General features: G+C 32.0%; 1 protein-coding gene across 1 annotated transcript; it reads left to right on the forward strand.

The window, feature by feature from the left end:
• The first annotated feature begins 12,088 nt into the window (after positions 1-12,088).
• LOC120187472 (multiple organellar RNA editing factor 1, mitochondrial-like) lies at positions 12,089-14,198 on the forward strand. The gene is made up of 5 exons (XM_039191178.1): positions 12,089-12,535; positions 12,729-12,826; positions 12,950-13,015; positions 13,145-13,881; positions 14,032-14,198. The coding sequence occupies exons 1-5, from the start codon at positions 12,159-12,161 to the stop codon at positions 14,038-14,040; spliced, it is 1,287 nt and encodes a 428-aa protein (XP_039047109.1). The 5' UTR covers positions 12,089-12,158; the 3' UTR covers positions 14,041-14,198.
• The last annotated feature ends 407 nt before the right edge of the window (positions 14,199-14,605 follow it).

The following is a 14,605-nucleotide window of genomic DNA, read 5'->3' on the forward strand; positions in this document are numbered from 1 at the left end:
TTTAAAGACAAATGTTCATGTATGACTTATTCCTAAAAATTTAGATTTTGTATTTAATTTGATTAAGTTGCTTTGGAGTCGCCATCGATCTTTGGGTTAAGTATGTCAAATACCCAAAAAACATCTTTTAAAATAATTTAAAAAATTGATTTAAAAGACAAAATTTGATCTACTTTCACCATAAATTCATTTTTGAGGATTCGGAAGTGGTTACGTGTGAGGAAGAAAAGTCACCACCATATCACCCAAAATTGGTACTCAACCGCTTATATATTGACGTAAAAGTAAAATTATGACTTCGAATATAAAATTAGAACACAATCCATTTGTTGAAGTTCAATTTATTTGCTTCAAATTAATTATCAGGTAAAATTCTTTTAATTTGCATCTTAGGATTCACACATCCTTCAATGGGAAGGTTATCCCATCTATTTATCGTCTATAAAAGAATATCCCCTCCTCAATCTAAGATCATTAATTGAATAAAAAATTAATACCAGCAATTACGTAAAATAATTTACTATTTTAAAAATATATATGTTACTAATATTTAAATTAGAATTAAAGAAACAAATTAATTAACCTTACTTTTACAAAATATATTCGATTTATTTTAAGTTCACGTTTCGTTCGAATGTCACTTTGAATCACACCACTTCTATAAAGTAGTGCTTTTCATGCCCATTCTACGATTAATGTTCTCAAAAATGTTCGAGTAAACTACTAAAAATATTAATATCAAATATAAAAGATACGCAAAAGGTCGATAAAAGAATAATCCATAAATCAAAACAAAATAAATAAGATAGAATAAAACACATAAAGAAGAATAGTATATAAACATACCAGGTTAAGAAGCATTAAATAAATATATATATATATATATATAATATGACATAGTATAACGTATACATTAATAATAAAACATTTAGTATTATTCACATTATAAAAAATGAAAAGGTACAAAACAAAATTAATAAATTAATTAAATTATGTTAAAAAGATTAATAAGAATTAAAATAAAAATAAATAAAAGAAAGACTAAATCACAAAAAAAGATAAAATAATAAAACCTAATTATGTGGAAAATCATGTAACTTCATATTCTAAAACAAAAACAATGACTAAAATGAATACTAAAAAATAAAGGATTCTAAATCATGAATGAACATACATTTTAATACATGGAGCATAAAAAGATTAAAATGAACTGAAACATAAACTGTCAGCTAAGATCAGAGATTAAACCATTGCACATGTCAAAAGCAAATATGGACTAAAATTTATTAAATCAAGAATTAGTAATCATGATAGGTATTTATCCAAAATAAATAGTGAACAGATAGGGACCAAAACATAGGCATAACAAAATTTAAAGCCAGAAATAGAACATGTAGGAGTTTTTACTTAATGGCCAAAATGAAATGTTACAAAATATGAAGGCCCCGAATGGGGTTAACCTAAGACCGAACGTGGAATTTCTCCCTCCTCGAAACGACGTTGTTCCATGCACAATATATATGGCTAAAACTAAGGAAAAAACCAGCCACTTCCCCCATTTGTCAATTTTTCTTCTTTCTAATGGGGGATAGAGAGAGAGCAAAAGCTCTCAACCACTCCCCTTTCTTTCATGTCCTCTATCGAGAAAATAAGCCAAGACTCTCTTCTTTCTTATCCCCTGAAAACGTGACCTTTCAAACAACCAAAACCCAAAAACCAACCCCTCTATTCAAAACCCCAAAGACCTAAAATTATAGCTTTAAAGAAAAAATAAAACTTTTTCCCTTCGGTATTGGGCTTCCTCGTCTCCGACGAATCAGGGTGGTATCGGTTTGGAGAAAAATGTAAGATTTTTGTTTTGATATTTCTTTTCTTTTTTTGGTGTCCCCCCAAAAAAATCCCCCTTTTTTATTGATGATGTTGGTTTTTATATCCCTATTTCCCAATTTAATTATTGGTTTTCTTTTGCTTGCGAGAGAGACATTGACTTTTATCATTTGTATGACAAGGGTCATTCCTTATATTGTAACAAAGGCGAGGAGGCTTGTCCATATGCCTTGATTGTGACAGGGGAGTATGGCAAGAAGGTATGGGCGTTGGTTTAGATCGAGCAACTGAGGTGGCGTGGAGAACCAAACCAGGCGTATTACCTGTCGAAGATGTCACCACTGGCGCGTTGGGGATTGGAGAACCTGCGTATGTATCATACGCGGGCCTAGATCGACGGTTACGATCGGAGGTTGTTGCTAATATGTTTAGGGTTAAAACCCTAGTTTAGGTTACATCTGGCCATTGATCCGATCTGACGGTGGGTGTGTAATACCCCAAAAATTTAGACAATGACCAAAATGAAAATTTTAAAAGTTTGATCGTCAAAGTAGAAAATTGGGAAAAAGTTTAGGGAATTAAGTGATAATTTCATAAAAAGAATTTTATTCCATAAATAGATGGTATACTCTTAAGAGTGAAGTTTTATAGAAATTATATTTTAGGATTTGGAAATTTAGTAAAGAAAAATTAGAAAGGGTTAAAGCCGGTAAGGAAATCGGTAATTCAGATCGAATTGGAATTTTACAAAAATTTGAAGGATGTTATAAAATGGTTGGAAATATTATTTTAATATTTTGGATCAGAGAAATTTGGTTTGAAATTGTGCAATTTTTTAGATTTAACCGAAACAATGGAATTTAGTGACTAAAACGCAAGATTTGAAAATTCAAGGTGAATTTCGGAAATAAAAGTCAAAATAATTCATGTTTGACTTTGTAATATGATAAGGATCAGATGGATTGGTTTTATGGTGATTATGAAGATTCGTTAAGGGCAAAAATGGAAATTCTTATGGAATGGAATAAAAAATTCCATTATGATATTATATTAAGCATGTGATAGATATAATTAATATTATAATAACAATATTGGGGGAAATTTTCAGCTTCTTCTTCATCCAAGACTGGCACCCCCAAGCTTGCAAGGTAGGTATTCTTGTTTTGAATTTTGAAGCAATCTTGTTGAGAATTAGACTTCTATGTGAATAGGAAAAATGTTATACGTTCAATTCTCTACGTTTTGACATGAATATTATTAGGGTTCATGTTCAAGTTCATCTTGAGTTGATGAAAAGGAGATGTTGATTCTTATGTTTTATGGGTTTTGAAGAGTTAAGTGATTTTATAGAATTGATTGTAAGAATTGATGAAGAACCTAAGAATGAAGTTGAAGAAAACAGTTTTGATTTTGAATATGGCAGTAGGTTCGAAAATTCACAAGAAATTATATAAAAAATATTTGGAGGTTTTTTTATATATTGTGTTTATATATTGATCTAGTTTTGTTTAAAATAAATGGGGATCAATTTCAAGGTGTGTACAAAATGATATGAATTTTTAACCAAGGAAAGGTCAGAAAAATCGGACAGCAGATTCTGCAAAACAGATTCTGTTGGTCAACTTTGAAATTTCACCATAAATTGTACAGAATTAATTGGAAGGAGTTCTTTATATGGATAGATTTGTATTCGAGTCTAGTTTTCAACGAAAGAATCAGAATTTAATTTCAGTGTGCATATCAATACAGAATATTGATTCATTAAAGGTAGTGCGAGTTGTCTGAATTCTGGAAAATTGATGGGTTGTTGTGTAAATTGGAAAAGTTGGTTCCCATGTTAAAAGGAATTTTTAAGTACTGAGTATTTGGTAGAATATAAGTTCCAAGTATATTATGGAGTTATTTTTGTGATATGTTTATGTTAGTACAATACTAACATATGTACCATTATGAATTTGTGCTTTATACAGATTATGATTGATTTGCGATTGAAGCAAGTTAAGTATAAAAAGGGTTTATTATGGAACATAGTGAGGCACAAATATTTGGAAAAATTATAAAGTGTCAAGGTGAGTGCAATACATGCATGACATTATACATAGATGTTTTATACATCATCAGGAAGACTTGCGATAAGTCAACCTTGTTTATATCAGCATGATATATGTCATTTTTATAACTTTAACATGACATTGAAATGTCATGGTATGAAATCAAAATGCATTGATCATGAAAAATGTGATATTTTACCATGAATGTTTTCGGGTATGAAATGCCCAATGTTAAATATTGATTATATACTTTGCCATGGATGGATCGAATAAAATAGACTATATGCCCAAGTAAGTCATTGAGGGACAGGGTATAGTTGGCATGCCATAGTGTATAGCAGTTGCAGGTTTATATTAGCACTATAGTGTGTAAGGACACTAAGTGCAGGTTTATGTCCAGATTAGCACTATAGCATAAGCTTAGTGTAGGTGGTGGGCACGACCTTATGTGTATTGTCCGGATGAGCACTATGGTGTAAGCTTAGTGCAGTGCAAGTATTTTACTCGAATACCCAGGGTCCTCAAGGTTTAATATTGGGCTATGAGCTATGGTTTATGGTTTATTGCTTAATAAATGGTAAGCATGCAAATAAGCTTACGAGCTTATGGAATAATGGCAAGTATATTGGTAAAATAAGCTTACGAGCTTATGGGATAAATGGTAAGAGATTTTATCATATTTTGATCATGGAAGAATATTGGATATGTTGGTAATATGATTTTATGGCATTTTGAAATTTACATTAAAAATCATGCATGAATTGTATTGCACTGTTATTGTTTTAATTGTCTCACTAAGTTTATACTTAGCGTGTGATGATTTTAACGCGTAGGTAAAAAGCCAATAGTGGATTAAAGAGTTCAAAGTGACATCAAGAATCGAGAGGTATAATTCAATATCAGTAAGACATCCTACGATGGAATTTAATTTTAGATAGTGGCATGTAATTTGAAAATGTTCAATTTATTTGTTGAATAAATTTTGGAAATTTTTATATTGATGAAAGGTTAATTTTTATGAATTTATATGTATTTTTGGAAGTTACTGTAGCATGAACAGTAACCAGGTTTTAAGCAAAATTTTGAGATTACATAAGGGGTACCGATTCCCCCTACAGGGAACCGATTCCCTCACTGTTCATCGCCACTGTTCACCGTTCACGGGTACTGTTCACTATTTAAAAAAAATCTTATTAATTAAATTATTATAAAGAAACACAATTCATATGATATGATATTTTATAATATCATTTACAATTTTAAGAAAATAAATTTTAAATCGCTTTCGAATTGTAAAATGGTTTTAGAAATTCGGGTGACATCTATAATCTGTATAGGTATAATTATACGGGTTATGGGTGTTACATTTATCGGCATCAGAGCTACAGGTTTAGCCGGTTTTAGGACTAAACTGAGTTTATTTTGAGTTAAAAAGTGTATATATGCCACTAGGATGTCAAAAGTTACTGATAGTTGTATATATAATGTGATGATGCTTATTGGGAATAAAGTATTCTTTACTAATGTATGATGATTCTGACTATGTTCAGATATTGGAATTAAAGACAAAGGTTAGAAAGTTAAAAATGTTGAAAAGAAAGTCGAGATTGAAATCGACCAAAAAGGGACCCGACATGACTTATGTAAAACACCTTAGAAGGGTGGATGTTATAAAGGATTTTTCTCCATTTTGTGGAAGAAATGCTTCAGTTTCCAATGAATTTTATAAATTGGAAGAATTGATTAAAAATTTTGAACGACTTACAAGAAAAGTTGAATCGAATAAGGATCCAGAGGAGATTTTTGAATCTGTGATGATTCTGAGGTTTATCCAGGTAAGCTTAAATAAGTGAGAAATATTTAAGCTAAGCATTAAATTGTTTAAATCATTGTTGATTTTAGTAAGCGATAAATATGATTTCTGCTAAAAGTTTACAGAAAGTTGAATTATTAGTGAATCAAATGGTTATGAGTTGGTTTGAGAATAGATATCAAGTCCATAAAATTGGATAGAATTACCTTGTGAAGGTAAATATGTGAGAATGGATTGTCTAATCATTCCATGATGCAATGAACTATTGTATCGATTGAGATGGATTCTCAAGAATGTGAAAAGTGTCATATTCCTAGTGAGAGGGAAAATAGTAAATTTGCTTGCTAGTGTGATTTTAGCATTAACTGCTATGAAGTTATTGCTACAAATTTATCAAGTTTTCTTGTGAACGACGTGAACATTGAGACTGTCATTTGAGATTGAAAATGTTTCAACTGTTCGAAAATATTATCTTGGGATTTGGAAAAAAATTATACAGATTTCCTTAAGATGAAATAAGGAATTTCAAAGAATAAATATTCAATTATACTTGATATCGAGTTATATTATAGTGGAAGACCCATAGGTCACGGTCATGATACAAGTGTTAATCGGACAAATAGTAAATGTTTGATAAAGATTCAGGAGTTTATGTTAATGATGAATTTTATGTGATTATCATTAACGAGTTTTAGATCATTTTAACATGAGTTGGTTGTCTTTGCATTAAGGTTGGATTAATGGTCGCAAGAAGCGATTAATTTAGAAAAATACAAATGATTGATGAAAAAGTGAAATCATCAATAAGTGATATCAGCAATGGTTACAATTAAAATGATGTACAAAGGATTCCATTTGGGTGGCCATTATTGTCCACTGACTATGCATTATTGTCCACTGACTATGCATACAAGTGAGAATAAAATGTATCAGGATGTAAAGAGTCATTTTGGTGGCCAAGTATGAAAAGAAACATTACTGAGTTATTGTTACATGTTTGACATGTCAACAAGTAAAATCTGAGAATCAAGTGCTTTCGGAATTGTTACAACTGATTTATATTCCAGAGTGAAAGTGGTAAAAGAGTCACTATGAATTTTGTTACAGGGTTACCTTGGACATCAACTAAAAAGGATTCCATTTGGGTGATAGCGTCAGGTTAATTAAATATGCACATTTCATTTCGATGCAAATGGACTATGCATTGGATAAATATAAAGAGATATATATATCAAAGAAATAGTTCAGCTACATGGAATATTAATGTCAATTATATCAGACATGGATCCAAGGTTCACTGTAAGATTTTGGAAATATTTGTATAAAGTTTTGGGTACTTGATTGAATTTTAGTACGAATTTCATCCACAGACGGATGCTAAGTCATAAAGTACTATTCATATATTAGAAGATATGTTGAGTGCATGTGTGATTGATTCCACGGAATCATGGGAAAGGAAAAGTATTTGATTTTAGTAGAATTTTTCTACAATGACAGATAGCAATTGAGTAACAATATGGCTCCATATGAAGTTTTATATGGGAGAAAATGCCGAACACCATTGAATGGGCTCGAGTTAAAAGATCAAAATCTTGTTGACCCAGATTTTTTTTTAAATAGGTTGAGGATGAAGTAAATATTATCTCAATATGATATTTGATCGGCAAAAGTCCTATGTAGACTTGAAGTGAAAAGAGATTGAATTTTATGAAGGTGATAAAGTTTTTCTTAAAGTATCGCCTTGGAAAACAAAATTTTGTGTTTTGAGTGCAAAAGGAAAATTAAGTCTAAGATTCATTGGACCTTATGAGATATTAAAAAGAGTTAGACTGATGGTTTATCAGTTAACATTAACTCTAGAGGTAATTGAGATCCAGAGTTGGACAAAGTACACAATATTGTTCATGTATCGATTCTTAGAAATTATCGATCAAATCTTTCACATGTCATTTCATTAGAGGAAATTAAGATCCGACCAGATTTGACTTATAAAGAAAAACCAGTTCGGATCTTAGCTTGAGAAATCAAAGAACTACAACAAGATGATTCCACTAGTTAAAGTGATTTAGCAAAATCATAATTTCAAGGACATTACTTGAGAAAGAAAAGATGATATGAAGAAATAATATCTGCATATTTTCATATCAGGTTAAAGAATTGGATTGAACAGATTCAAAATCTAATGATTTGCATGATCTTTACAAAATTCACAGAAAATTTACAGTTAAGGTGTGAGCATGTCTTACCAGTCAGTACAACCTTAAATTAAGGTTACAAATTTACAATGGAAAGTGCAATCCTTATAAAAGGGAATTAGAGTTTATATAGAAAGTTTTAAAATTCTAGGATGGACTTTTTTTAAGGAGGAGAGAATTGTAATACCCCAGAAATTTAGACAATGACCAAAATGAAAATTTTGAAAGTTTGATGGTCAAAGTAGAAAATTGGGAAAAAGTTTAGGGAATTAAGTGATAATTTCCTAAAAAGAATTTTATTCCATAAATAGATGGTTTACTCTTGAGAGTGAATTTTTATAGAAATTATATTTTAGGATTTGGAAATTTAGTAAAGAAAAATTAGAAAGGGTTAAAGCCGGTAACGAAATCGGTAATTCAGATCGAATTGGAATTTTACAAAAATTTGAAGGATGTTATAAAATGGTTGGAAATATTATTTTAATATTTTGGATCAGAAAATTTTGGTTTGGAATTGTTCAATTTTTCATATTTAACTGAAACAGTGGAATTTAGTGACTAAAACGCAAGATTTGAAAATTCAAGGTGAATTTCGGAAATAAAAGTCAAAATAATTCATGTTTGACTTTGTAATATGATAAGGATCAGATGGCTTGGTTTTATGGTGATTATGGAGATTCATTATGGGCAAAAATGGAAATTCTTATAGAATTGAATAAAAAATTCCATTATGATATTATATTAAGCATGTGATAGATATAATTAATATTAGAATAACCATATTGGGGGAACATTTCATCTTTTTCTTCATCCAAGACCGACAGCCCCAAGCTTGCAAGGTAGGTATTCTTGTTTTGAATTTTGAAGCAATCTTGTTGAGAATTAGACTTCGGTGTGAATAGGAAAAATGTTCTACGTTCAATTCTCTACGTTTTGACATGAATATTATTAGGGTTCATGTTCAAGTTCATCTTGAGTTGATGAAAAGGAGATGTTGATTCTTTTGTTTTATGGGTTTTGAAGAGTTAAGTGATTTTAAAGAATTGATTGTAAGAATTGATGAAGAACCTAAGAATGAAGTTGAAGAAAACAATTTTGATTTTGAATCTGGCAGTAGGTTCGAAAATTCACAAGAAATTATATAAAAACAAATTTGGAGGTTATTTTTATATATTGTGTTCATATATTGATCTAGTTTTGTTTAAAACAAACGGGGATCAATTTTAAGGAGTGTACAAAACGATATGAATTTTTAACCAAGGAAAGGTCAGAAATATCAGACAGCAGATTCTGCCAAACAAATTCTGTTGGTCAACTTTGAAAATTCACCATAAATTGTAAATAATTAATTAGAAGGAGTTCTTTATATGGATAGATTCGTATTCGAGTTTAGTTTTCAACGAAAGAATTGGAATTGAATTCCAATGTGTATATCAATACAGAATATTGATTCTTTAAAGGTAGTGCGAGTTGTCTGAATTCTGGAAAATTGATGGGTTGTTGTGTAAATTGGAAAAGTTGGTTCCAATGTTAAAAGAAATTGTTAAGTAATGAGTATTTGGTAGAATATAAGTTCCAAATATATTATGGAGTTATTTTTGGGATATGTTTATGTTAGTACAATACTAACATATGTATCATTATGAATTTGTGCTTTATACAGATTATGATTGATTTGCGATTGAAGCAAGTCAAGTATAAAAAGGGTTTATTGTGGAACATAGTGAGGCACAAATATTTGGAAAAATTATAAAGTGTCAAGGTGAGTGCAATACATGCATGACATTATACATGGATGTTTTATACATCATCAGGAAGACTTGCGATAAGTCGACCTTGTTTATATCAGCATGATATATGTCATTTTTATAACTTTGACATGACATTGCAATGTCATGGTATGAAATCAAAATGCATTGATCATGAAAAATGTGATATTTTACCATGAATGTTTTCGGGTATGAACTGGCCAATGTTAAATATTGATTATATACTTTGCCCAAGTAAGTCATTGAGGGACAGGGTATAGTTAGAATGCCATAGAGTATAGCAGCTGCAGGTTTATATTAGCATTATAGTGTGTAAGGACACTAAGTGCAGGTTTATGTCCGGATTAGCACTATAGCGTAAGCTTAGTGTAGGTGGTGGGCATGGCCTTATGTGTATTGTCCGGATTAGCACTATAGCGTAAGCTTAGTGCAGGTTTAGCACTACGGTGCATGTATTTTACTCGAATACCCAGGGTCCTCAAGGTTTAATATTGGGCTATGAGCTATGGTTTATGGTTTATTGCTTAATAAATGGTAAGCATGCAAATAAGCTTAAGAGCTTATGGAATAATGGCAAGTATATTGGTAAAATAAACTTATGAGTTTATGGGATAAATGGTAAGAGATTTTATCATATTTTGATCATGGAAAAATATTGGATATGTTGGTAATATGATTTTATGGCATTTTGAAATTTACATTAAAAATCATGCATGAATTGTATTGCACTGTTATTGTTTTAATTGTCTCACTAAGTTTATACTTAGCGTGTGATAATTTTCACGCGTAGGTAAAAAGCCAATAGTGGATTAAAGAGTTCAAAGTGACATCAAGAATCGAGAGGTATAATTCAATATCAGTAAGACATCCTACGATGGAATTTAATTTTAGATAGTGGCATGTAATTTGAAAATGTTCAATTTATTTGTTGAATAAATTTTAAAAAATTTTATATTGATGAAAGGTTAATTTTTATGAATTTATATGTATTTTCGGAAGTTTCTGTAGCATGAACAGTAACCACGTTTCAAGCAAAATTTCCAGATTACATAAAGGGTACCGATTCTCCCTACTGGGAACTGATTCCCCCACTGTTCATCGCCACTGTTCACCGTTCACGAGTACTGTTCACTATTTAAAAAAATCTTATGAATTAAATTATTATAAAGAAACACAATTCGTATGATATGATATTTTATAATAGCATTTACCATTTTAAGAAAATAAATTTTAAATCGCTTTCGAATTGTAAAATTGTTTTAGAAATTCGGGTGACATCTATAATCTGTATATGTATAATTATACGAGTTATGGGTGTTACAGGGTGTTCGTGCGGCGCATGGAGGCTGTCGAGAGTTTAGAAAGCCCTACATGATCTTCTGATCTGGACCGTTTGATGGGTCCAGATCATGTGGCTCCTGATGGTGCGACGCCTGCCTCGAGATGAAACCCTAGCTAGGTCTGGGTCACGCATGTGGGTTGCTTCCTTCTGGGCCTGAACCGAACATGCTACTTCAATGGTCTATTTATCTTTTGGGCTCACAACTGGATGGACTATTTTGTATTTTGGGCTTGCACACTTGGTCTGTAAAAATAAAAATAAAAATAATATATAAGTATTAATATATTTAATATGCTTTTAACAAAGCTAAACCTAGACTTAAGATAATAATTAATGACCCCTAACGTATGCACATAATTAATATTTAACATACACTAAATATAAACATATATCGTAAATAATAATTAGAACGTAATTAATAATATGTAAATTTATTGATCTCGGGAAAAATTTGGTGTCTACAACTTGAATTTAATTCGATCCGAAATAAATATATTTATAAAAATGTTATTTATATTTAATAAAAATAATATATATAGTATTATTATTGTAATTATTTTTAAATATATAAGGTAAATTAATTTTCGAGTCGGGTTGGATATTTGTCACCCTAAACCTAAACTGAACCTGACCCAAACATATTTTCAAAAAAATCCGACCCGACTCAAATCTAATTTTTTATAAAAGAAATCTAATCCAATTAGATTGGATCGAGTCAAAACCCATTAGATTTAGATCTCATGCCCACCCTTATTCATAATAAATTATCATATCTACACTACGAACTGTGATATCAATTCATGAATAATCATATAGCGTCATAACAGTCAACATCCTATTTCATTCGTTAAAAGACTAAATTATGTTTTCCTCCGTTTAAAGTCGATATTTAACGTTAAAAAAATTTCCAGTACAATATTGATTTTTTTAAAAATAAAAGTTTGAGTCTTGGATTACATTCAATCTAATTTTTAACGGTTCTGATCAGACCTTTTAACACCAACTCCAATCCAACGGTCCCTATTCGTTTAATCGCAACTTAATGTTTTATATTTTAGAAACCTCAGGTTAGCCTCCAAGGCACTCCTACAGCTTCAGACTCTAACCAAAAAGTTCTCTAAGCCCTGCTAAACCCTAGCTCCTCCATCCTCAGCACGAGTTATGGCTCTACACCCGCTACGCCTCCGTCGAACCCTAACCACTCTGACCACGCTCCACCGCACTCTCTCCGTTTCCAACCTCAGTGTCCCTTCAGTTACAGCCCCAATTCCCAATTCCATTTCCGACCTCGCGCCACCTCCGTCTTTCGGTATCTTCCTATCTCGATGGTTCAGATCATCGGGGGGTCCACTTTCATCGCCGAGACAGTACAAACTGTACAAAGAAGGGGATGAGATTACAGAAGATACGGTTCTATTCGAAGGTTGTGATTACAAACATTGGCTTATCGTTGTTGATTTCCCCAAAGATAATAAACCTCCTCCAGAAGAAATGGTTCGTTCTTACGAAAAAATTTGTGCTCAAGGCCTCGGCATCAGGTCCCTTTATCTCTCTTATGAAGTTCTTCCTTTACCTCATAATTATAGGGAATAACGTTAAACTGGTAGTCTATTGTCATTGAATAGTAGGCTTGATTGATTATCTTGGGTTGGGCTTCATGTGACTTCTTTAGTTTTAGTGGCTTGTGATGGCTGATGGGTGTGCTGATTTTAGCTTAATTTTTTTATTCAGTGTGGATGAGGCTAAAAAAAGAATATATGCGTGTAGCACGTCTACTTATGAAGGTTTTCAGGTTTTAATGTCTGAAGAAGAGTCTGAAAAATTCAATGGTAACTATTTTGCAGTTTATGGTTATCATATTTCTCTTAAAAACATTATTTAATTTAATGATTCTGGTTTCTTAGTGGCTTAGAGAGAACGAATTCAAGATTCTGACTTTTTACATTAAACAGATGTACTTGGTGTGGTTTTCGTGTTGCCAGACTCCTACATTGATCCAGTAAACAAGGAGTATGGAGGTAGGACTAGGAGTTTTATTTCTGGAAACCCCATTGTTTTTTACCACTTATTGACTGGTTTTACGTGAATGTTACTACATTGAGATTGTAATTGAATCCTGGAGTTGAATGTTTTGCTGTGATTGCTAGGGGACAAGTATGAGAATGGTGTTATCACAAAAAGACGACCGCCTCCTACTCAGTATGGTAGAAACCAAGGTGGTAGGTCTCGTCAAAATTATCAAACTCAACAAAATTACGGGCAGCAGCCACCCATGAACAACAGAGATTATCCTCCTAGAGGAGGTGATCCTCCATACCAGGGCGGTTACAACCAAGGAGGGCAGGGAAATTATAATTCTGGACGACAGCAGCCACCAATGAACAACAGAGATTATGCTCCTAGAGGAGGTGATCCTTTGTACCAGGGCAGTTACAACCAAGGAGGGCAGGGAAATTATAATTCTGGACGACAGCAGCCACCAATGAACAACAGAGATTATGCTCTTAGAGGAGGTGATCCCTCGTACCAGGGCAGTTACAACCAAGGAGGGCAGGGAAACTATAATTCTGGACGACAAAGGGACTTCTTTCAAGGGGAGCAGAGGAATTATATGCCTCCCGAGCAAAGGGATTTTAGAGGAGATAGCAGGAACTCTGTTCCTTCACAAAGTGGGAGTTATGAGCAGGGGCCGAATCCTGGCTATGGGCAGGGACCAAATCCTAGCTATGGGCAGAATTTCGAGCGAGGGGCGAATCCTGCCAATGAACAGAGTTTTCGGCAAGGATCAAATCCAGAACCTGGTCCGTTTGGGCAGAGTTCTGGGGAAGGACAAACTTACCCGGGGCATGGAGATGGTCAGGGATTTTCACATGGAGGGCAACAAGTAAGACATTTTTTACTCGGTTTGAAATTTTCTGGATAGAATCTCAAATATTGATGTTGAACCCTTTGACAAACTGCACTTTGTATTGAGTTGTATTAGCTTTAGGTGCTTTGGAAATTATTTTCTGATCGTAGTTGTTTGATTTTGCAGGGAAGATAGATTCAACTGGTTCTTTGAGATGATTGAGAGAATGGAAATGCAAAGGACTCGTGGTGTCCTTTTTTTTCTTACTCTATTACATGTAGCAGTTTTTGTTCCGGCATAGTAAATAGTTGACTGTTTTAAACATTTAAAATGAATCTCTCTTATTTTCCAAATACAGAATCTCTCTTATAATTTAAACATTTAACAACAATCTTTTAACATATCTAAACATTTAACAATAATCTTTTAACCATTAAAGTTATTTTTAATAATAATATTTTAACCATTAAAGTTTTTATTTGTGCTGCAAAAGTACATTTTAGATATCATTTTTAAAATGCTATTTTTAATTATGAACTTATTTCTTATTTACATATAACACTAATGTCTAGTCACTTGCACTTCAACTTGTGTGTAATCTATATCCAAGTGGATTGATATTTATAAGTTGATTAAAAGATTTAATGGATTTATTGCATGAATAGGTTTACAATTTCTTTTGCTTTACTATAAAGATTTTTATGTATGTAAGCTATTTTGATATGTAGTGTTTGAATATATAAATGATTAGTTTCCTTTT

Source organism: Hibiscus syriacus, unplaced genomic scaffold (assembly GCF_006381635.1).
Source record: "Hibiscus syriacus cultivar Baekdansim isolate YM2019G1 unplaced genomic scaffold, ASM638163v2 tig00113725_pilon, whole genome shotgun sequence".
In the NCBI taxonomy this organism is placed as follows: Eukaryota; Viridiplantae; Streptophyta; class Magnoliopsida; order Malvales; family Malvaceae; genus Hibiscus; species Hibiscus syriacus.

Coding starts and splice junctions, on each gene's coding strand:
- LOC120187472 (XM_039191178.1), top strand. CDS start 12,159: ATGGCTCTACACCCGCTACGCCTCCGTCGAACCCTAACCACTCTGACC. Junction 12,536..12,728: donor GCTCAAGGCCTCGGCATCAG/GTCCCTTTATCT, acceptor TTTTTTATTCAG/TGTGGATGAGGCTAAAAAAA. Junction 12,827..12,949: donor AGAGTCTGAAAAATTCAATG/GTAACTATTTTG, acceptor TACATTAAACAG/ATGTACTTGGTGTGGTTTTC.